The following is a 24,798-nucleotide window of genomic DNA, read 5'->3' on the forward strand; positions in this document are numbered from 1 at the left end:
CACTCAAATTCAGAAGAAAGCAGATTAATTCAGTCAGAAAGATGATTATAATAGATTTGCACGTTTTTGCACAACTACTTTGGTGATTCCTACCATTCTCCCATGTGAGAAGCAGCCAGACGTGGTCACAGCACAGTAACTACCAGCAGCACAGAACACGGCTACGAGCCACTTGGAGCAGCCCGAGCAGACCTTTTTCTGGCAGCCCACAGAACACGTTTAAACCTAATGCCTCTCTATCATCTCTCAGCTACATCACGTTACTGTGAAGCTGTGAACAAGACGACTGCGAGGCGCAACCTAGCTGGATAAAACGTGTGGATCGTAACCAGGCGGAGCGGCATGGGATCGCCACACTAAACGGACAGCGTGTGAAATCCATCTCCTGTCAGGGCAGGATGATGAAAAGCTGGCATGTCAGCACGCCCTCATCTGAGCCGACCACAGTCCCCTTCCCACCCAGGGAGACGGAGAGGGAGGAACGAAGAAACACTTATGGCCGTGGAAGAAAGATGATGAAGAGAAAGCCACCACAAATAATAAATAAGTAATTGACATTAAGAAGAAAAGGGAGAACAATGGGTTGAAAAAGTTGGTGGTGATGTAAAAAGAAACTCCTGTAGGACCTGATGAAGGGAAAAAGAAAAAGGGGGGAAAAAGGGGGGGGGGGGAGAACCACAATCCACCCTCCCTTCAGCAACCCGTCTGAACACTCGAGCCCAGGCAATGACTCTTTCCTTGAGGGAGTCTGGTCTGCTCTCCCCTCCGTGCCCTAGGGCTTACGAAAGGCTTCTACACTAATGCACAACATTTTTCAAACCAGAAGTGGAAGACAAAGAGAGACTGCAAAGAAGAAAGACAGGAAAAGACACAAAGTACAACAAAGTCTTTGCTGTAAATCTACAACCTTCAAGCCTGGTACTAATCAAAGCTGCTGTGAAGCTCCAGCGCCAAAGGCCACATCTTCTGAGCCGTGCTTACAGCAAAAAAAATGCATAACACGCTCAGGAACGTACCCCGCTAAAGAACTCCGTGTGCGGAATTCACAACCCCAGTCCAGCATCTCTGATGCGGTACCTTTCATTTATAACGAAGCTGCAGAGTGCCTCGTTTTACACAACGTTGGGTCTGCTGATGGGACTCCCAGAAAGGCCAAGACATGGGAGCAAGTTAGCTATAATGATGCTGTTGCTAACAGATGTTGGCCAGTTATTCATCTCCATGCCAAGATCGGTTCCCTTCGGAATACATGCAGAAACTATCCACACATGCTCCGCTTTCTGGCCCGGCTTAACATATTGGCTACATTTAGGATATTGCAAAAGAAGAAATCTAGACAGACGACTACTAGCGCTTTGCACCTGGTGATGACGGAACAAACATCTTCACGTTTCAGTGATACATCATCCAAAAACATTATAGTAAGAAGAGAGGGGTCATGAATTTTAAGGAATATATAGGAATTTTTGGAAGCAGGTTGGTATACTTGACATCTGGTCGACATCCATCGTGTTTAAGTGCCCTGAAGCAAGACGTTAAAGCTGAACTCCAGGGGTGTTGTTACTGTAGCTGAGGCCGCCCTCTGACCTCACAGTGGAAATGGGAAGCAGAAATAAAAGCATGTTCCTACGGGAACAGATGAATGATTAAAATGTTTTCCACTGCTGAAATGAACAACAAAAATGTTCCAATCCATTATTTGTCCAAACTCTTCTGGGCATTAAGGGGAACTTCTTTCCAAGATCTGAAACAAACACTAAATATAGACAACAGGTGGAAGCCCCATTCCTGGAAGGGAACCTCCAGAGAAATCACCAGTGCCCCACAGTGACCGGTCAAGCATGAAAATAATAGTTACCTGAAAGTCAAATGGTGCGTGGTTCATTACGGCAGTAATTCTCACCCAGTGGGGCAGACCCGTGTTGGCTAAGCTCCCCTGTGGCATTAAATCTTCCCTAAGTAAAGCTCTCTTTGACCCTTCGAAAGCCAAAAGTTGCTGACAGGCAGCGGCGAAGTGGTAGGATGTTACATTTGCCATCTGTGAAGAGGACTTGCGCTGCGCGTCAAATAAGCAGTGACAAAAGACTCCAAGTGTGAAATATTGCTTCTGGACAGGGATTTTTGCAGGGAGGCATTGGGGAGGGGGGTGGAGTAGGAGCATAGATATAACATAACTTCAGTGCATTAAATTTTGCACATTTTCTTTGTGGTATTCAGTCTGTTTACACTCGGCACAACTCTCAACTCGTTACTCTGCCGCTCAGCCCCCGCCCCTCCCTCCCTTTTGCTGTTAAAATGTCTAGTAACTAATGAGCGCCTCTAATGAGATGCTGGCACAGAACCATCTCGACAAATTTGCTTGATCTTGCTTGTTGTCGCCGACAGAAAGCATCTTTGAGAAACACCTGATAGATTACGGTGCAGCAGGAAAAACAAATGCATTTGGGAGAATTGCCCCGCGTGCGCTGAAAGAAATCAGACAACTCTGGTGAAGCGTTCAGCGGCCTCCAAGAATCCACCTTCCCTTAACCCCCCCGAGGTGCAATAGGATGAGCTGAACATCAATAAATCACTTGCTGGAGCCTGTTCAATATCAGGCACAGAGAAATGGTGAAAGAACGTACACGCGATGGCGGGGGACGTTCGACTAACGCTTTGAAAACTGCTGGTTCAATTCGGCAGGAATCTGGCAGGCGGAAGTGCATGATTAACGCCTTCCCCTCCTTGAGGAACAAATGATGAACTGCCTCTGGGCAAGATTCAGGATTCAAGATTCATTTATTAAAGACCACACAACAAGTGTAACAAGGCAACCGATTTGGCTTTTGATGCACTGACCTGACCCATATCAAGGGGTCAGGTGAGTGCGGCAAAACTTTAGATGCAGGCGTGTTGCAGGTCCAAAAAAATATAAATAAATAATGAAAAGATGAACAATCAAAGTGTTACCATGCCTATGACTGGTAGGTAGCCTGCTAAGTCAATTGCCAAGGAGATGGCTGAGCAGTCAAAGTGAGTGCAAAGAATAAGAAAATACTGAACTGGAACAATAACAAAATGAAAATGGCAGGAGGTTTTGATGAGAAACAAGGTTGTAAAATTCCAGTTTTTCTTGGTTGAAAGAAAAAGAACTCACGTGTGCTCATTGATGTTCGTATCAGACCAAGCTTGGCAAGTGATGTTTGACTTTGTCCAAGACCTCCTCCCTCTGTAATCGTCCTTGGTGCTGCTAATACACTCCCTTATATAATCTGAAAAGACAGCGAGAAAACACAGACACACACAAGCGTCTGAAAACACCTATTTTGTTTCTCATTTTCCGACAAACTGCGTACTCCTTGTATGCCAGAATAAACAATACTGAGTCAATTAAGTAGGTATTTACGTAAACTGTCTCAACCACCTGCTGTCTCCTTTGGCTCTTCCCCATGTATGGTCAATTATCCTTTTTTCAAAACAGGCGTTTTAGTCGATCTCAGCTCGTCTGCTATTCTCAAAACAGACAACTCCCTGAGGTTCATTCAATGTCACCGGGAGGAGTTTACGTAAATTTTGCAGTAAAGTCTGAAGTGCTAGATTCCACAGTCTTCGCCTTTGCGGCCCTGTTGTAAACAATGATTTTTTTGGGGGGGGGGTTTACACTCCACTTAGCTTGCTAGATGTTTATGCATGCAACTCTCCCCACTGAAGCAATTAAACAGCAGGGGGGGTGTGGGCTGTTTTTATTACGTCAAGAGAGAGGAACCAAAATGAGGAGACAACAACAGGGCGCTTATCACAATCACCCACAAGCATTTGGTCTCCACAAATCCCCCACCCCCCCCATGTGCCAGAACTCCCCTTGGTTTACCTTTTTTTTCGTACAAAGAAAAGTTGACGTTGGCCTGCTTCTGCACACCGAGGGTGAAACGGTCAAAAGGAAGCAAGTGGCATTTCCTGTCGTGCTTCTGGAAGTTGAAAGCCCTGCAGAAGCAAACGGGAAGTAATTGAGAGATGACCAAATGATAAACAACAAAAATATGTAAATACTGTGAGTTTACACGACAGCGGAGAAGGAGCGAGCGGGGACACAGTAAGAGATAACTCCCAGTAACTCACCGACAGCTGAAGTTCTTCTTGACCTTTTTGCACTTGCGGGCGCAGTGTTCGTGCGACCGGCTGTTTCGTACCAGCGGGGACTGAGGGCAGTCTGTGCAAACCATCACGTGGCTCTCAGTTTTCTCATACTTTTGCAGAAAATGCCGATCCCTTCGACCACAACCTGCAGGAACACAAGCACCCGACGTGATCAGACCGAGCCACATGTTGAATTTTTGTGTTTTCTTGGTGACTGGTGTCAGAAGTAAACAATCTGTTAAAGAGGAAACAAAACCTAAAACAGTCTTGTTTCAGGTGTAAGCAAAGCGCAACCATTTGTCATTTGATAAGACATCGAGTAAGCAAAGCGGATATAAATACTGTGTTTTCACGGGCTGTACTCAAGGAAACAGACACCACAAAATGATGATAATCTACAACATAACAGTTACCTCATATATATATACCCCGTCCTCCCATCAGAGGGCCCAGGGCTCGCCATGCAAAATTCTGCCTGGGGGTTATGGCCAATATCATGTATACTCAACAAAAATATAAACGCAACACTTTTGGTTTTGCTCCCATTTTGTATGAGATGAACTCAAAGATCTAAAACTTTTTCCACATACACAATATCACCATTTCCCTCAAATATTGTTCACAAACCAGTCGAAATCTGTGATAGTGAGCACTTCTCCTTTGCTGAGATAATCCATCCCACCTCACAGGTGTGCCATATCAAGATGCTGATTAGACACCATGATTAGTGCACAGGTGTGCCTTAGACTGTCCACAATAAAAGGCCACTCTGAAAGGTGCAGTTTTATCACACAGCACAATGCCACAGATGTCGCAAGATTTGAGGGAGCGTGCAACTGGCATGCTGACAGCAGGAATGTCAACCAGAGCTGTTGCTCGTGTATTGAATGTTCATTTCTCTACCATAAGCCGTCTCCAAAGGCTTTTCAGAGAATTTGGCAGTACATCCAACCAGCCTCACAACCGCAGACCACGTGTAACCACACCAGCCCAGGACCTCCACATCCAGCATGTTCACCTCCAAGATCGTCTGAGACCAGCCACTCAGACAGCTGCTGAAACAATCAGTTTGCATAGCCAAAGAATTTCTGCACAAACTGTCAGAAACCATCTCAGGGAAGCTCATCTGCATGCTCGTCGTCCTCATCGGGGTCTCGATCCTGACTCCAGTTCGTCGTCGTTACCGACTTGAGTGGGCAAATGCTCACATTCGCTGGCGTTTGGCACGTTGGAGAGGTGTTCTCTTCACGGATGAATCCCGGTTCACACTGTCCAGGGCAGATGGCAGACAGCGTGTGTGGCATCGTGTGGGTGAGCGGTTTTCTGATATCACTGTTGTGGATTGAGTGGCCCATGGTAGCGGTGGGGTTATGGTATGGGCAGGCGTCTGTTATGGACGAAGAACACAGGTGCATTTTATTGATGGCATTTTGAATGCACAGAGATACCGTGACGAGATCCTGAGGCCCATTGTTGTGCCATCCAAGAACATCACCTCATGTTGCAGCAGGATAATGCACGGCCCCATGTTGCAAGGATCTGTACACAATTCTTGGAAGCTGAAAATGTCCCAGTTCTTGCATGGCCGGCATACTTACCGGACATGTCACCCATTAAGCATGTTTGGGATGCTCTGGATCGGCGTATACGACAGCGTGTACCAGTTCCTGCCAATATCCAGCAACTTCGCACAGCCATTGAAGAGGAGTGGACCAACATTCCACAGGCCACAATTGACAACCTGATCAACTCTATGTGAAGGAGATGTGTTGCACTGCATGAGGCAAATGGTGGTCACACCAGATACTGACTGGTATCCCCCCCAATAAAACAAAACTGCACCTTTCAGAGTGGCCTTTTATTGTGGGCAGTCTAAGGCACACCTGTGCACTAATCATGGTGTCTAATCAGCATCTTGGTATGGCACACCTGTGAGGTGGGATGGATTATCTCAGCGAAGGAGAAGTGCTCACTATCACAGATTTCGACTGGTTTGTGAACAATATTTGAGGGAAATGGTGATATTGTGTATGTGGAAAAAGTTTTAGATCTTTGAGTTCATCTCATACAAAATGGGAGCAAAACCAAAAGTGTTGCGTTTATATTTTTGTTGAGTGTACATTCGAATGCCAATTTCAATAAAATGTCTCATTTCATCACAAATAAAAAAATATATCACAAATAACTCACCTGATTGTGTCCATTTTGTCCTTTTCTCATTCATTAAATTTATTCCATGCTTCGCGCGTCACGACCAATTCGCTGATGAAGCGAGACAAAGGAACACCTCTGTTTCGGAGTGCCAGAGGACAAGTTGGGACATGCCTATCCCGGCTTTCAGTGCTTACCAGTCGAGTGAGTATAAGAGAAATTGTGGAGAGATAGGCATGTCCCAACTTGTCCTCTAACACTCCAAAACGGAGGTGTTCCTTTGTCTCGCTTCATCAGCAATTCGGGTGTGACGCGCGAAGCCTCCGCGCGGCTTTCCATGACAAAATCTCTTGTTAAAAGTGAAATCTGCCGGAAAATGGCTGATGTCCAGCTCTTGTGATAACCAGAGAAATTGCACACGACGGTCCCGGCTCCACACAGCCATCCGTTTAGAAATGATGTGGTGGTTTCTGCCTCTCGATGGCGGCTCGGAGCGCGGCGCGCTGTGCGCCATTGTGGGCCGTCCTTAAAGATGTAGTAACACTCCTTATTCTCTGTGAAGCCCGTAAAATTTTCACCGAAAGCCAGATAAATTTTTCAAATGGTTTCCAGCTGCCTGTCTCTAACAGTTTCTGAAAAATTCTGATGGAAAAAAAGCCCAAATCATTCCGCCATTTCCTGACAATGAAACGACGACGAGAGGGGTGCAGCAGTGCTCACTCAAAGCCTGCCCACAGGCGAATGACGCAACCGACAGGCGTGGAAAAACTCACGCATGCGCACAAAGGTTCAAGCTTGGCTGACGTAAAAACATATGAATCAAATCCATATAGTTTTTGAAAAAAATAAAAAAGGTCCGTTACTTTTCTAACAGACCTCGTAAATCTGTGCCATCAGAGTTTAAATTTGAATTTTTAAGGTTGAATATTTTTAGCATTAATTTCTAAGGTTGAATTTGTTTAGCATCAAAATATTCAGACTCAAAAACTTCAACCTAAAAAAAAATTCAACCTAAAAAGAAAAAAAACAAAACAAAAAAAACAAAACAAAAATCAACTGCAAAAAATAGAAAAGTAGAGAGAAGCAATTGATCCCTGTCTCAACTATCCAGTGTCACAGATTTACTTCCATAAACATTGGATGCTGGAGACAGGGATTGATTGCTTCTTCCTACTTTTCTTTTTTTTTGAGGTATGAATTTTTTGAGGTTGAAATTTTGGGGTTGAATTTTTTTAGCTTGAATTTTTTTGGGGGGGTTGAAGGTTTTAAGGCTGAACATTTTGATGCTAAACAAATTCAACCTTATTTAACCTATTTAGCTAGTTTTCCAGTTAGGTTTAAAGCTAACAGGATAATTAACCTTGGTCCGGCTGTTTGACTGATGCATATTTTTTTGGACAGGGTGGTGATACTTCTAACAGGTGGCTTCCGTGCGCATATTAAAACCTATGACCAGCATATTGCTTCATTAGTACAGCTAATATCACACAGCTAGCGATACCTGCTAATAAGTGTGAGCCATCTCAATATAAAAATTAATTCTAAAATTTCACACAATGGAAATACAGCAACACCAACTTTTTGAAGGTATATTAATTTGGCTAACCATACAGTATGCCACATGAGCTCAGATTTTTGTAATAAAATGCTTAAAAATCACAAAAGCAGTCATGTCTACAGCAACTAGCGGCTTCTGCTAGTGGGTGACCAATCCATACCTGACATACTATCTTTCACTTAATGTGACCACACTCTTAATTATTAATAATGCTATGGCTTTCAAGAAATTTTTTTGTGTCAGGTTATGAAGATGTTTATTTCTGCTGTAAATTTGGACATTTTAACATGGGGTACTATGGGGATTGACTTGCTTTTGTAGCCAGCCTCAAGTGACCATTCAAAGAACTGCAGGTTTCTGCACATTTGTCAGCACCAAGAGCTTGTTGCTTGGTTTTACGCAACAGTTAAAATTGGTGAACATCAAACTTGTTCATTTTCTTTCGATGGACTGTCAAGAGTTAAATGTGCCATGTGATAGCAGAATAACAATGGCCATTATGTAATTAGCAGTACACATCAAAAACAAAAAGAAAATGTCAGCACAATCCTCTGATCTACTTGAGATTGGCACTGTTAGTAATTTCTCCAAATTACAGCAACGACAGCCTCCATAAATCAGGTGGGCAGGGTTAGCAGCTAACCATGTGTGCAGCTAACATAAATAGCTAATCACGCCTGGTACAAATTAGAGGTTAGAGGAGTGACTAACAACTATTTGTATTATTTAATTGGTTCATTACGTTTTCTCCTTGCGATGATAACTGGTTTGTACATAAAGATGTTTGTACATAAACATGTACATGGGCGAGTGTGTGACTCACGATTTTGTGTCAGTAAGCAATAACTTTAAAAAATTAATTCAAGATGGGACTGGAGTAATATACAGTGAATCCAGAAAATTTTCACAGCACTTCACTTTTTACACATTTTGTTATGTTACAGCCCTATTACAAAATGGATGAAATTAATTTTCCACCTCAAAATTCTACTCACAACACCCCATAATGACAACATGAAAAACTTTTTTTTTTAATTTTTGCAAATTTATTAAAATAAAAAACTAAGAAATCACTTGTACATAAGTATTCAAACCCTTTGCTCAATACTTTGTTGATGCATCTTAGCCTCAAGTCGTCTCGAATATGATGCCACAAGCTTGGCGCACCTATCTTTGGGCAGTTTGGTCCATTCCTCTTTGCAGCACCTCTCAAGCTCCATCAGGTTGGATGGGGAGCATCTGTGCACAGCCATTTTCAGATCTCTCCAGAGATGTTGAATCAGATTCAGGTCTGGGCTCTGGCTGGGCCACTCAAGGACATTCACAGAGTTGTCCTGAAGACACTCCTTTGATATCTTGGCTGTGTGCTTTGGGTCACTGTCCTGTTGAAAGATGAACTGTCGCCCCAGTGTGAGGTCAAGAGCGCTCTGGAGCAGGTTTTCATCCAGGATGTCTCTGTACATTGCTGCATTCATCTTCCCTCAATCCTGACTAGTCTCCCAGTTCCTGTCACTGAAAAACATCCCCACAGCATGACACTGCCACCACCATGCTTCACTGTAGGGATGGTGCCTGGTTTCCTTCAAACATGACGCCTGACATTCACACCAAAGAGTTCAATCTTTGTCTCATCAGACCAGAGAATTTTGTTTCTCATGGTCTGAGAGTCCTTAGGTGCCTTTTGGCAAACTCCAAGTGGGCTGCCATGTGCCTTTTACAAAGGAGTGGCTTCTGTCTGGCCACTCTAACATACAGGCCTGACTGGTGGATTGGTGCAGAGATGGTTGTCCTCCTGGAAGGTTCTCATCTCTCCACAGAGGAATGCTGAAGATATGACAGAGTGACCATCAGGTTCTTGGTCATCTCCCTGACTAAGGCCCTTCTCTCCCAATCGCTCGGTTTAGACAAGCGGCCACCTCAAGGAAAAGTCCTGATAGATCTGAACTTTTTACATTTATGGATGATGGAGGCCACTGTGCTCATTGGGACTTTCAAAGCAGCAGAAATGTTTCTGTACCCATCCCCAGATTTCTGCCTTGAGACAATCCTGTCTTGGAGGTCTACAGACAATTCCTTTGACTTCATGCTTGGTTTGTGCTCTGACTGTCAACTGTGGGACCTTATATGTAGACAGGTGTGTGTCTTTCAAAATCATGTCCAGTCCACTGAATTTACCCCAGGTGGACTCCAGTTAAGCTGTAGAAACATCTCAAGGATGATCAGTGGAAACAGGTTGCACCTGAGGTCAATTTGGAACTTCTTGGCAAAGACTGTGAATACTTATGTACATGTGATTTCTTAGTCTTTTTGTTTTTAATTTTTAATAAATTTGCAAAAATCTAAAAAAACAAAAAACTTTTTCACATAACAAAATGTGGAAAAAGTGAAGTGCTGTGAATACTTTCTGGATGCACTGTACAAAACAAACAGATGTATAAAAAAGTATACAAATACATATCTACCATCTTGATTCAAGGCTAACACACAAAAGTGCTAACACTTGTTTCCAGTGTTTTCCACAGATGGCAGTTAACTTTGATGCATAAGATCAACCACAAAAGCAACTTTGTTTAAACTACTATAGAATACCCCATCGACATGTCTGCCACCTGCTGGATGGCTTGTGGATGCTGGATGAATTCTGGAAAATCAAAAACAGCTACTATCAACTGCTCCTTGTTGACAACCATGAAGAGAAACATGATCTACGTAGTCCAACAGAATGGGAAAGTAAAACCATAATTAAAGAACGGCTCGAACACATCGTTGAGGATGATGCCTAAGCTTCTCATCTGTACTGCAAGATAGTGATGTCAAACTCAAGACTGTTCCAAAACCTTTGCAACACACGTGTTTCAAAACATTGTTATGGCGTCCGTTTCGAAACTAAGACATTGTATGCTGTGCTAGATGGGGGTTCATAGAACACAAGTGAATGAACAGCTACAGTCAGCGTGGGGTCTGTACGCACAACCGTACACATGCTGCTCGCTATAACAGTTTTGCTCTTGTCTCTTACCCAATATTAGCGAGTAAATGTTAGGCAAGGTAAATGTTAGCCTTAGATGGTGAACCTTTGTTTAGGCCAAAGTTACAAACTAGCAAACATTAGTTTTCATCTGTAGAAACGTGACAAGTCCTAATTCAGAAGAAGCTACATGGCTATTTATGTTCACCAATGTGGTATTATAGTTTGTGCTATGCACTGACTGGACCAAATGTTAAGTGAGCCATTGCAATGACAAGAGTGAGGCACACGGAAAGGTTCTTCTAATGTTTCGAACTGGTATTGTCCACTTTAGTGGTGTATAAGACTTGGACCCCCAGAAAATGGAGCTAAGTCTTAATATGAATCAAGGATTTACTGAAAAGAGTCAGGAAATGGTAAAAACTGCAGATGTCAAATGTCATATTTTGGAAGCAAGTGCATTAACTACTAAAATTTTTTATTTTGGGAGGTACTGGACTTTAAAGATACGTTTAAATGATGTGGTTTACACATCGCTAGCTTCCGTCATTTGACACATCTTCACGTGAAACAACTTTTTTTTAAATGGTGTATCATTTTGTCAATACCCATAATGCAATGTGGCGTGACAGTACAGACGGAGCATGTGTGCCAAGTCTGGTTCCACTTGGATTGACAGTTTTGACGCTAACATTATGAGACCTTTTATGAATATGGCCTTCGTAAGATTGCAACTGTTCTTGCTGGAATACTCAAGAGGAGAACAAATAACAGAGTAAAGAGAAGAGGGCCAAAGTGCAGCTTTTAAACTATTTTGCAGGCATGCGCCGTTCTGTAGCTACGCTACATTACGGTAATTAAAAAAAAACAAAAAAACAAGTGAACCAGTCTACTGCCTACTCAAGGCTACCACCAACTGGACAGTTGTTGGCTGGATGATGGAAATTAGGAGCAGGAGTAGCTGAAGGTGCATGTAGCTTGTTTGCCACCACATAATGATAGAAATTAGCAGCAGCTGTGGTTAAAATTACATGTGGTGGTGAAATGAGCGCATTTGTGAGCTTTCTTCCAGTTGAAAAAACTCGGCCGGCTAACTGACAAAGTCACTTGACACCTCAATCATTGCACTGACACGACACGTAAAAAAAGAATTTTGATCACGAGCAGTCTGCTTAGCACTAATGACATACAGCAAGTCTTACTTTCTACCAGGAGAGAGTTACACAATGACATTTTATTTGTACTGCAGTGATTCATTGCACTGGGCAGGTGTGTCTTCATGGAATGCCATTTACATAAACTGGTGGAAGGCGGATCTGCAGATGTTTTTTTGCAGACGGGGTTTCTGCAATGATGTTTTGCCAGCGGCAAGCTTTCAGATAAATGCTGTTGATGTGGAAAGCTGTCAAACAAAGTTTCTTTCTGATGTCACAAGTTTTTGAATCTGTATCATGTCAAAATGGGAAGTGAGCACATTATGTTACATAGGTTCAAATGCATTGTTCCCTCAAAGTGCTGCACCGTCTTCCCTGTCCGTGCATCAAGCATTACTCCAACACTGGAAACACATCCCTGAAGCTCTCTTGTTGCCACTATCGACAGTGTTAAGGAGCTGCAGATGAAGAAGAACCAGTCAAATAAATGAAGACACTCCAGGAAATTCCTTCTGGTGTTTTTACTGTTGCAGCGGTGTTAAAAGGGAATGATTCGGGGGACTGCAGTAAGGAGGAAGCAGAGGAAAAATTAAACGCATCATTAAGCAGCAAACCCGCTCACACTGTGCTGCAGCTCTCATGCATCTGTGGTTCCAAAAAAAATCCAGACGCTTAAGACGCTCTCCATGCTCCTGGCCCGATCGGCGTGAATGCCTGAGAAAACGCACCGCGTGTACGGAACAGCAAGGACGGCCAAGAGGAGAGAATGATGTGCATCCAAAAAGCCTGACGTGGTGCTTTTTCTCAGCTGGAGTGTAAATTCTTGTGGAAGTACATGTCACTCCAAAATACTTCCACAAGCCAAACACTTAAACCCAGTTTTTACTGCATTTGATGTGTTATGGTTTGATGACAGATCAGGAGTTTTGACTATCGTATGTATGCAAGCCAATTCATTTATTTTCATTTTGGGGCAAAACAGAATGGCTTTTTCCTTTCAGATAACAATAACCTACAGGTACGTCCACTTTATTAGGTACACGTTATTAGGTGTTCAATTGCTTGTTAAGAGAAATAGTTAATCAGCCAATCAGATGGCAGCAGCTCAGTGCATTTGGGCATCTAGATGTGGTGAAGACGACTTGCTGAAGTTCAAACCGAGCATCAGAATGGGGAGGAAAGGGGATTTAACTGACTTTTAACGTGCCAGACGGGCTCGTCTGAGTATTTCAGAAACTGCTGATCTACCGGGATTTTCACACACAACCATCTCTAGGGTTTACAGAGAATGATCCGAAAGAGAGAAGATATCCAGTAAACGCCAGTTGTGTGCATGAAAATGCCTTGTTGACATCAGAGGAGAATGGGCAGACTGGTTGAATGGGCGACTGTGCCTTGTTGAATCTATGCAACAAAGAATTAAGACAGTTCTGAAGGCAAAAGTGGGGTCCAACCCCATACTAGCAAGGTGTACCTAATAAAGTGGCCAGTGAGCAGGAAGGATACACAAGTTTCACTGTACCACATAAATCATGATACAGCTCTCATGATATCACGACACATGCTGTATTTTCCGGAGTATAAGTGGCACCAAAGTATAAGTTACACCGAAGTAAAAGTCACACCTATTTTTACTGTATTATTAGCCCTTTGAGTTTAATTTGCTTTTATAATTGTCAATTATTCTTTTATTGATGGAATAGTTATCATAATTATTAATGAACATTGTCTTGTCAATGTCTTTCGTGCAATAGATGACTTTTCATGGCATCACGAAACTTGTTTCAGAAAACAATATGATTCCATACGATTATCACGACACGGGACGCATCGTTCCACCCCATCAGAGGAAGAATGTGGGCCCTATCCTGAAGATATATAGTGCACGGCCTAAAGCAGACAGCACAAGTAATTTTGTGATGTCACCCAAACAACACCTTCCTATTTACATGACATGTGATTGGAGATCAAAGTAAAGCACAGGGTGTGAAGATGTGCTTTGTCACTCAGCCATAGGTGTGTTTTGGGTGTAACAGGAATTACACCAATCAGACTGTCATGAGTCATTCCCCTTAAAGCATCATGTGGTTGAATCTGACAGACTGCTACTTAGAAGGCACGCTCGGTAATTTACGAGAGCAGCAGGACCACGCAGCTACAACACATCCTCTTCCATCCCCGTCCACCCGTTCTCCTCAACGTCCACCAGGCGCAGAAAGCCCCCATGCTTAGACAGTCCTATGGCCAACCCCCATGTTGGTACCTCCCTTCTGCGAATCCAGAGAGGTACAAGGCTGTGTTTATTAGTGTCCATGCCAAAGTTATTAAAGTTTGCTTTCAATTATGGTTTGTTTTCATTTGACAAGTGGTAAGAGGGAGGAAACTGAGCACTACTGCCCATCTTTGGGAGTACAATCTGGGGATAAGCACCAGCACCAACAGACCAAAGGGCTGATATAGAACTGGGCACGGGGTAACTTTTACACCTGCTCAAGATCGGTGCATACAACCCCTGGCAAAAATTATGGAATCACCGGCCTCGGAGGATGTTCATTCTGTTGTTTAATTTTGTAGAAAAAAAAAAAGCAGATCACAGACATGACACAAAACTAAAGTCATTTCAAATGGCAACTTTCTGGCTTTAAGAAACACTATAAGAAATCAAGAAAAAAAGATTGTGGCAGTCAGTAACAGTTACTTTTTTAGACCAAGCAGAGGAAAAAAATATGGACTCACTCAATTCTGAGGAAAAAATTATGGAATCACCCTGTAAATTTCCATCCCCAAAACTAACACCTGCATCAAATCACATCTGCTCATTGACACTGACCCTATGTCATGAAATTGACCCTATGTGTCTTTTTGCAAGGAATGTTTTCACAGTTTTTGCTCTATGGCAAGATGCATTATCTTCTTGAAAAATGATTTCATCATCCTTAAACATCAGAAAAGTGTCCAAAATATCAACGTAAACTTGTGCATTTATTGATGATGTAATGACAGCCATCTCCCCAGTGCCTTTACATGACATGCAGCCCCATATCATCAATGACTGTGGAAATTTACATGTTCTCTTCAGGCAGTCATCTTTATAAATCTCATTGGAACGGCACCAAACAAAAGTTCCAGCATCATCACCTTGCCCAATGCAGATTCGAGATTCATCACTGAATATGACTTTCATCCAGTCATCCACAGTCCACGATTGCTTTTCCTTAGCCCATTGTAACCTTGTTTTTTTCTGTTTAGGTGTTAATGATGGCTTTCGTTTAGCTTTTCTGTATGTAAATCACATTTCCTTTAGGCGGTTTCTTACGGTTCGGTCACAGACGTTGACTCCAGTTTCCTCCCATTCGTTCCTCATTTGTTTTGTTGTGCATTTTCGATTTTTGAGACATATTGCTTTAAGTTTTCTGTCTTGACGCTTTGATGTCTTCCTTGGTCTACCAGTATGTTTGCCTTTAACAACCTTCCCATGTTGTTTGTATTTCATCCAGAGTTTAGACACAGCTGACTGTGAACAACCAACATCTTTTGCAACATTGCGTGATGATTTACTCTCTTTTAAGAGTTTGATAATCCTCTCCTTTGTTTCAATTGACATCTCTCGTGTTGGAGCCATGATTCATGTCAATCCACTTGGTGCAACAGCTCTCCAAGGTGTGTTCACTCCTTTTTAGATGCAGACTAACAAGCAGATGTGATTTGATGCAGGTGTTAGTTTTGGGGATGAAAATTTACAGGGTGATTCCATAATTTATTCCTCAGAATTGAGTGAGTCCATATTTTTTTCCTCTGCTTGGTCTAAAAAAGTAACCGTTACTGACTGCCACAATCTTTTTTTCTTGATTTCTTATAGTGTTTCTTAAAGCCAGAAAGTTGCCATTTGAAATTACTTTAGTTTTGTGTCATGTCTGTGATCTGCTTTTTTTCTACAAAATTAAACAACTGAATGAACATCCTCCAAGGCCAGTGATTCCATACTTTTTGCCAGGGGTTGTAGTTTTCCTGAGTAGGGTGTGTGTCCTGGGGGGCGTTATGCTGTTCGGAGTTGATCAGTACACATTGAGACAAGCTGAAAATGTTTCGGAGCTCGGCTGGACTCGCGGGCACCTCAAGCTGAGCGTAAAAAAGCCCAACACAGACTGGACACACCTTGGAGAGGAACTTTCAGAGTGAGCACAGAAAGAATTAACCCGAGATATCAAGAGCGGAGGACAAAGTGTACACCAAGTTTGCCCAGAGTTATATCGAGTTGGGTCGGTCCTGCTCCTGGTTATCTTGAGCCAAATGCGGACAAGGCCGAGGAGGCTTTTCCAAGCAGTGTGCCTACTCCGGAGAGCTCTGTACCACATGCAACCAGGCACAAGCTGCTTGGGGGAATCAGTGGAGGTGCGCAGAATTGTAACTGGACACATTACGGCCCCTAACCTTTCCAGGTGTAAGAGTAGCTTCAGACCAACATGCCCATGGATGCACAGATGAGCGTACGTACATTTGTTATTTAAACAAAGTCGGCACTAAGTGCAACAATGACAACAGCATCTCTTGGACACTAGCGAGACTTGCGTTGTGCCGTGTGCTGCTTTGCACAGGTGTAAGATAACAGCATTCCTCATTTCTTCTACTTTTATGTGACATTTCAGTTCAGGCATTCAGCATGAAACAATCCAAATGGGAGATACAGTACTTGGAAAAATTAAAGTGCATGTGCTTCTTTCTGAAGAAAAAAAACATCATGTTATGCTCTAGTGTTCCTTTAGTTGCAACAGTTTTCCGTTTGCAATTAAGGAAAAGTGCAATATAAATCACATAAGAAAATCTTGTGCTACCAAGTTACAGCAATGAGCTCTGATGCCAAGATCCAACACAAGACGTGTGTGTACTTAGGATACTGTAAACTGCGAAGCATTTAGAGGCTCCTCATAGTCGAAAATGGTTTTCTGGGAGGACGTGTTATTAATGTTTGAGCTCAGCTGGAACACATCTGGCACTCATCACAGTGCTGTTCCAGCCCTGAAGTCAGGCCAGGGCGCTCAATTAGATTTCACTTAGTGTCTTCCTCTCCTTGAAGCTGGACTCCTGCTATCTCCAAACCCCGCACATTTGTGGAAGTTAGCGGTAAAAGGTGCACCCGGGGTGAGCACCGGAGCGGGAATGACACAATATAACAGGAGTGTGAATGGAAAAGTCTTACACTAAATCTGTTAAAGTTCCTTATGAGTTCTTATGGATGTTTCAAAGGATTCAAAACATTTCCAGTGAGCCATCACTAATTTGCAGTAACAACAAAAAGTTTCAGCATCATCCCCAGCCCCACCGTCTATCTGTTCTTTAATTCTGCTTTTATTTTCTCGTTCTGTTCTACATTTCATCTCTATCTGTACATGTACTAGGCATCACATTTCTCCCCACAGTTGTTACCTTAAAGTCTGCTCGTTAGCTGATGTTAACGTGAAGATCAGAGCAGACTCGTCTACAGGAAAGGAACCAAAGCAAAGCTGCACTGGGGAATTATCTGGTCTACTACATACTGATCAGTTCATCCTTGTAGTTATTGTCTACGTAAGTGAGCTTGGTTGGACAAACTCACTCACTTATACACTCATCCATCCATCCAGCCAGTATCAACCAGCTGCCCAGTAGGTGGCACACAGGTCTATGGCATATTACATAAAACAAATTTAATTTTTGAACCAACGTCCTGTCAGTTTTTCCCTCATTACTTGCCCTTTTAATTTAATGAGTTTCAAACCGATAAAAGTTTTTGTTTTTGACTTATGTTAAAGAACTAAAAGCACCTAAATGGCAGAAAAATTGGTATTTCAGTAAAGATTATTGGGATATAACCCTTCAAAATTTTAGTGTGGTTTAAGTTAAAGAACTAAAAGCACCTAAATGACAGAGACATGGGTATTCCAGTCAAGATTATTGGGATATAACCCTTCAAAATTTTAGTGTGGTTTAAGTTAAAGAACTAAAAGCTTAAGTAAAAGAACTAAAAGCACCTAAATGACAGAGAAATGGGTATTTCAGTCAAGATTATTGGGATATAACCCTTCTAAATTTTAGTGTGGCTTAAGTAAAAGAACTAAAAGCACCTAAGTGGCAGAAAAATGGATATTTCAGTCAAGATTATTGGGATATAACCCGTCAAAATTTTAGTGTGGCTTAAGTTAAAGAACTAAAAGCACCTAACTGGCAGAAAAATGGGCATTTCAGTCAAGATTATTGGGATATAACCCTTCAAAATTTTAGTGTGGCTTAAGTTAAAGAACTAAAAGCACCTAAATAGCAGAAAAATTAGTATTTCAGTCAAGATGATTGGAATATAACCCTTCAAAATTTTAGTGTGGCCAATTAGCAATGTGTTTTACAGCGGTGCAGGGGAAAATCTGCATGCCAAACAACTACAATAGCAGTTTACCGTGCATCTCTAGTCTGTTTGGAAAATACATACACATTACATCTGCTTTGCAGAGTGCAAAATCTGGAACTGGGTTCAGGAGACAGATGTTCGCCTAAACTATCACAGCCCTTTCTCTCACATATCCTGCACAGGAACGAGCACGGCTGCACACCAGCAGCCTACCACAGTCCGGGCCGTGCACTGTAACTGAGATCACAGGTCAGGCTTGGCACCTCTGGAGGTGGTAGCTGGACTTAGGGATTATTCAGTCACACCAGATACTGTGAGGTTTATAGAGTGGCGTTTGCATGTGTCTGCACAGCCTGGGCGCAGGCGCTATCCCGCAAATGGAGGAGGGTCTCTTAGATGAGATGTCCAGAACTTATATAAAAAAAGTTGAATGACAAACCATCAGCAGATGGACTTCAGACGCAGCTGTGCGGAGCGGCTCATAAAGTTCCTGCTGCTCGACCTGGACCGCGCATGAGAATTTAGCTTGATGATTGTGAAATAAAAACTTGATTTAATTATAACCAGCGTGCCATTCGATCTACTTGGCCATTAGAACCAACAGTAAACTAAGCCACTGATTGTCAAAATGAAAAATGGGACCTCGAAAGTAGTTACAATTCTTAACGAGTGAATACCTGGAACCTGTCTCAATGTCTACTTTACTTTTTGAGCATTTCCCATAAAAGTTGCTGCCCCATTTCCTACAGGCACAATATATACGAATAAGAATAATGTCGTACCTTCCCCTCACCGCAAGGTGTTCATTTGATTTCAAGTTACGAGGACATTTTCCAGAAACCCACTTTGCATTCCTCCCTCTTTATATTTAACTTGCACCTTCTTGGTTGGAATGTGCAGTAGCAGGTAGGATGAGTATAATGAGCACTTACTGCATATGTATTTTCCTCCTTGGTGATGTACTACAAACGGCATGATGGTAGCGATAACGCAGCAATAAGAACGTTGTCATTGACCACGAAGAGGAAGATGGTGGCTGGTTTTTGTACTTTTCATACTTTCGATCAGAAACATAGTCCAAAATGCTTCCAATTATTCAGATTGTTTATAATATTTGGCACCTTTAAAGGCAATAATATAAGCATTTATTTATTTATTTTTTTTTTTTTGCCAAGAATAAGAAGCAACAACTCGACTGTAAGAAAATGTGGCCTGTGACTGCATCCAATAGATTTTTTTTAAACAAATTTTTAAATTTTATGTCAATGAAAATCCATTTAAATGCATTTACTGACACACACACACACACACACACACACATATATATATATATATATATGTGTGTGTGTGTGTGTAAAGGTTAACTTTCCCAAACTTTTGACTGGTGTTTGTAGAGCTGCACGCGCGCGCACACATACACGCACTATAAGTCTGCTTCGAGTAATTTGCATAATCACTTCTTGGCAATTCCATATTAAATTATCTTTATTTCACTTTAGAAGAAAAAAAAATCTGCCAAGTTTTATTGCTTTTACTGCGCAATTTTTTTTTTATTAACCCTGCGCCTTTAAACGCTAACTTTTAATTATTTAATAATTAAACAATCTGACAGAACTGGGTTCTGAACTGGTTTGATGAGCTTCACACTTAAAATGATCACACGGTACATACAATTTATAAATTTCATAATCTTTTTTTAAGTATCCTAACAGATGAGATGGGGTTGTTCTTTTCGTACCTGTGCCCAGTATCGTGACCATCACAACCACCAGAGTTTGGTAAATCCATATGTTTGTCCTCATGGTTGGTAACTTTGCAGGTTAGAATACACAGGGAATTTGCTTTTCCTTCTTCTTCTTCTTTTTAATCACGTGGCGGCTCACTCCGTGGTTTCGTCAAATCCACAGCGTAACGCTGAAGACCAGGAGCAGCTCGGCCGTCCTCACACTGATGCCACCTTCCCCAAACACCACACGACCTGGGTTCAACCCCCTTTTACTTCAGTTTGTTCTCCTCAACAATTCGGCGCCGCCAAGCCCGCCACACAAACGGCAGCGCAGCTTCCGGTTGGTATTTTCAAAATAAAACCCTGAAGGCTGAATTTCGACGCATGAACCCCCACACATAAATGGCGTCATCTGGAAAGTGACTGCGTAAAGATATACATGTGGTTATTTTTAAAGAAGTGGCGAACGTAGTTAGCTTAGGGGTACATAGTATCAGCAGCAAACACAAGTACAAGTAGGCTAGTATAGTGGCATGATCACATGACCTACAACCCCAATTCCAATTAAGTTGGGACATTGTGTAAAATGTAAATAAAAACAGAACAGAATGATTTGCAAATCCTCTTCAACCTATATTCAATTGAATACAGCACAAAGACAAGATATTTAATATTCAAACTGATAAACTTTATTGTTTTTGTGCAAATATTTGCTCATTGTGAAATGGATGCCTGCAACAGGTTTCAAAAAAGCTGGGACAGTGGTATGTTTACCACTGTGTTACGTCACTTTTCCTTCTAATGACACTCAATAAGCATTTGGGAACTGAGGACACGAACTGTGAGTGTCATGATTGGGTATAAAAGGAGCATCCCCAAAAGGCTCAGCCATTCACAAGCAAAGATGGGGCGAGGACCAGCACTTTGTGAACAACTGTGTAAAAAAGTAGTCCAACAGTTTAAGAACAATGTTTCTCAACGTTCAATTACAAGGAATTTAGGGATTCCATCATCTACAGTCCATAATATAATCAGAAGATTCAGAGTATCTGGAGAACTTTCTACACGTAAGCGGCAAGGCCGAAAACCAACACTGACTGCCCGTGACCTTCGATCCCTCAGGCGCCACTGCATTAAAAACCAACATAATTGTGTAAAGAATCTTACCACAAGGGCTCAGGAACACTTCAGAAAACCACTGTCAGTTAACACAGTTCGTCGCTACATCTACAAGTGCAAGTTAAAACTCTACCATGCAAAGTGAAAGCCATACATCAACAACATCCACAAATGCCGCTGCCTTCTCTGGGCCCAAACTCATTTGAAATGGGCAGATGCAAAGTGGAAAAGTGTGCTGTGGTCTGATGAGTCCACATTTCAAATTGTTTTTGGAAATCATGGATGTTGTGTCCTCCAGACAAAAGAGGAAAAAGACCAATCAGATTGTTACCAGCACAAAGTTCAAAAACCAGCATCCGTGATGGTATGGGGTGTGTTAGTGCCCACGGCATGGGCAACTTACACATCTGTGATGACACCATCAATGCTGAAAGGTACATCCAGGTTTTGGAGCAACACATGCTGCCATCCAACGTCTTTTTCCACGGACGTCCCTGCTTATTTCAGCAAGACAATGCCAAGACATATTCTACACATGTTACAACAGCGTGGCTTCACAGTAAAAGAGTGTGTGTACTAGACTGGTCTGCCTGCAGTCCAGACCTGTCGCCCATTGAAAATGTGTGCCGCATTATGAAGCTCAAAATACGACAACGAAGACCCCGGGCTGTTGAACAACTGAAGTCGTACATCAAGCAAGAATGGGAAAGAATTCCACCTACAACACTTCAACTAGTGTCCTCAGTTCCCAAACGCTTATTGAGTGTTGTTAGAAGGAAACGTGATGTAACACAGTGGTAAACATATCACTGTCCCAGCTTTTTTGAAACGTGTTGCAGGCATCCATTTCAAAATGAGCAAATATTTGCACAAAAACAATAAAGTTTATCAGTATGAACATTAAATATCTTGTCTCTATGGTGTATTCAATTGAATATAGGTTGAAGAGGATTTGCAAATCATTGTATCCTGTTTTTATTTACATTTTACACAATGTCCCAACTTCATTGGAATTGGGGTTGTAAACAGAAATCGATGGTTGCCGCAGACTTTACCCCAGCGCCGTCTGGTGGCCATTTTTTAGCAAATGAAAACATCGCGAAACTCAGTACAAATACATGTAATTTGGCCACTTTTCAAAGGGGTCAGACTCATCAATAAAGTCAATTTAATGTACAATGGTCAGGTCAGCTTGACGTATAAATCTCATCGTTCCATGCAATGATAGCTATCAGCTGGCTAGAGACAAAACCAAACCAGCTGATTTCAATATACAAACAATACAGCCTGAGCATGTTTTCATCAGGTGGCCAGTCGCGGAAGTACCAATTCTCGTGTTCGGATTCGCCACTTCGCCGGAAGTGACGTGTACTCGCACCATCCCATACAAATATGGCTACGTACGGATAGCCACTCCCAACTACTAATCACTATTATCAAGTCATATTACCTTTGCATTGATGACATAATTACGTGGTGATTTAAGGCCTTGGCATAGTTCAGGTGTCTATGTTAACTGTTAACTTTAATAATGTCGTCAAATTTAAGTGTCCAAAGAACAGCACTTGAAGAAAATAGGTTGAAAAACTAAATAAAAAAAATTAAAAAATAAATAACAAGCAGATTTTGGATGTCAGGGACCTGAAAGAATTTAATTAAGTGCCACTTGCAAAAACCTGTTTCATCACAAGCTATGAGCTGTTGCGTGTACATGTTAAATTATATTTTATAAATGCCTAAACTGTCACTATCATGGGCTTTAAAAAATAATTAGATAATATAGTATTATAATTAACTCCATTTAACTTGCCTTTTCCACTCGGATTACTGCACACAGCAAGAATTCCCAACGCCTGTGTTGTGTGGGCCGCTGAAGAGGAGGTACTGCTGGCCCACCACCACCAGAGGGCGCCCTGCCTGGAGTGCGGGCTCCAGGCACCAGAGGGCGCTGCCGCCTCACAGGAGCAGCCGGGGTGACAGCTGTCACTTATCACCTACGACAGCTGTCACCAATCATCTGATCTTCAGTGGTATATCAGCCAGACGACATCTCCACCTCTTTGTCGAGATATCGCTCTACCTAGAAGGTACCGTACTCAGCTGACTGTGTTTTTTGACAGTAACCCTTTACTACTTTTGTGCGTTAACTAGCAGATATTCTTCCAACAAGAGGTGGAGGTGGTTTTCCCGCCTTACGGATTACTGGGTGCAAACGCACCCACATTTAACTGTTTTTGTTCCTTCGCCAGCAGTACCAGATCCGACACGCGGAGGCAGTGGCCACCTGGGAGTTCGGGACTTGGCGGCTCCAGTATTCCCGGGGTTCGGTGGCGGAGGAAATCGTGTGGTTCCGGTTCTACTTTGGACAGACGTCTCTTACCTTCGAGCCTGCCCACGTGACACATTCTTGTGAATTGACTTCTCTGTCTATTGTGTGATCCGTTGTGTTTGTTGTGCATATTCACAACAGTAAAGTGTTGTTATTTGACTTCCTCCATTGTCCGTTCATTTGCGCCCCCTGTTGTGGGTCCGTGTTCCTACACTTTCACAACAGCCTGTCTTGCTTTGAAAAGCTTTCAGCATAGCCTTGGGAAGTAGGGGTGCTGGAGGTGCTGCAGCACCCCTTACCAAATGACAAAAATATAACAATAAAATAAATTAATAACCTTAATAAAAATTTAAAATGTTTTCCTGTTATTTACACAAAAATTTCATGTTTGCTGACGTTTTTGACAATAATAAATATTTCTGAATAAGTCTTTTATAACGCTACAGATTATAGCGGAATCTGGCAACATTAGTTGTTCTAGCATCTATCGATTTGTTGATGCTGATGATGGTTGTCCATATCCTGTCACAGAATAGGTGGTTTAAATGAAATATCATAAATTTTGGGTACATTTAAATTGAATGTGAAAGTGTGTCCAAACTTTTGATAGTTACTGTAAGTCAAGGCTGTGACCAGAACTATGCCATGTGTGCAAGGATTTATGGGTCCCTGAAATTGGACCTTCAACAGTTTGAAGCCAGTTTGGATTAAAAATGGGGGGATGTTTGTGGATTAGTCAAATTTAAGATAATTTGGTGTAATATTCAATAGAACTGATGGCATTTAAAGGCCATACAGACCCATGTATGTTATGGACTGAACTTGATGTCCAATGTGTAAGGGGCGGGTGGCGCACTCCCAGAGTACTCCTTGTTGTTTTTTTTGTTTGTTAGCAACAATAGGTAACATTATGCAATTATCACCTTAACTCATTGAGTTTCTTAGTTTGGTCTCTTTTCATTTCGAAGCTTCGGTAAACTGTGATGAATGAAGAAGCCTCTTGCACGCTGGCTTCCTTTGTGTTGTGGGTGTGGCTTTTGTCTCGAGGTGTAATTTAATAATTTCTTGGGTGGATATCTGTAATACATGTGGAGTGCACTAATTACACTTAAATTATCTAATTTTACAAGTATGGCAACGACAACAATGGCAAAAATAACAGCAAGGAACATTTAAATAACCATTAGCACTCACCCTACAAATGCCATCACGGAGCAGCGAAACAGCCTGCGCACAGCAGTCAACACATGAATGATACTGCAACTTAAAATAGCGTGCACAACAACATCTAGTGATTG

At 42.1% G+C, this 24,798-nt stretch overlaps 1 protein-coding gene across 1 annotated transcript in view; it reads right to left on the bottom strand.

Annotated features, from left to right (window-relative positions):
- LOC117503717 (hepatocyte growth factor-like) overlaps window positions 1-20,285 on the bottom strand; it is a 41,153-nt gene extending 20,868 nt beyond the window's left edge. Inside the window, exons 1-4 of the mRNA XM_034162934.1 lie at window positions 20,065-20,285; window positions 4,099-4,261; window positions 3,851-3,963; window positions 3,137-3,251 (exon numbers count right to left, since the gene is read on the bottom strand). Coding sequence (XP_034018825.1) covers window positions 3,137-3,251; window positions 3,851-3,963; window positions 4,099-4,261; window positions 20,065-20,128 — 455 coding nt within the window. The 5' untranslated portion in view covers window positions 20,129-20,285. The remainder of the gene's footprint in view (window positions 1-3,136; window positions 3,252-3,850; window positions 3,964-4,098; window positions 4,262-20,064) is intronic.
- Between the last annotated feature and the right edge of the window lie 4,513 nt (window positions 20,286-24,798).

Source organism: Thalassophryne amazonica, chromosome 22 (assembly GCF_902500255.1).
Source record: "Thalassophryne amazonica chromosome 22, fThaAma1.1, whole genome shotgun sequence".
NCBI lineage: Eukaryota > Metazoa > Chordata > Actinopteri > Batrachoidiformes > Batrachoididae > Thalassophryne > Thalassophryne amazonica.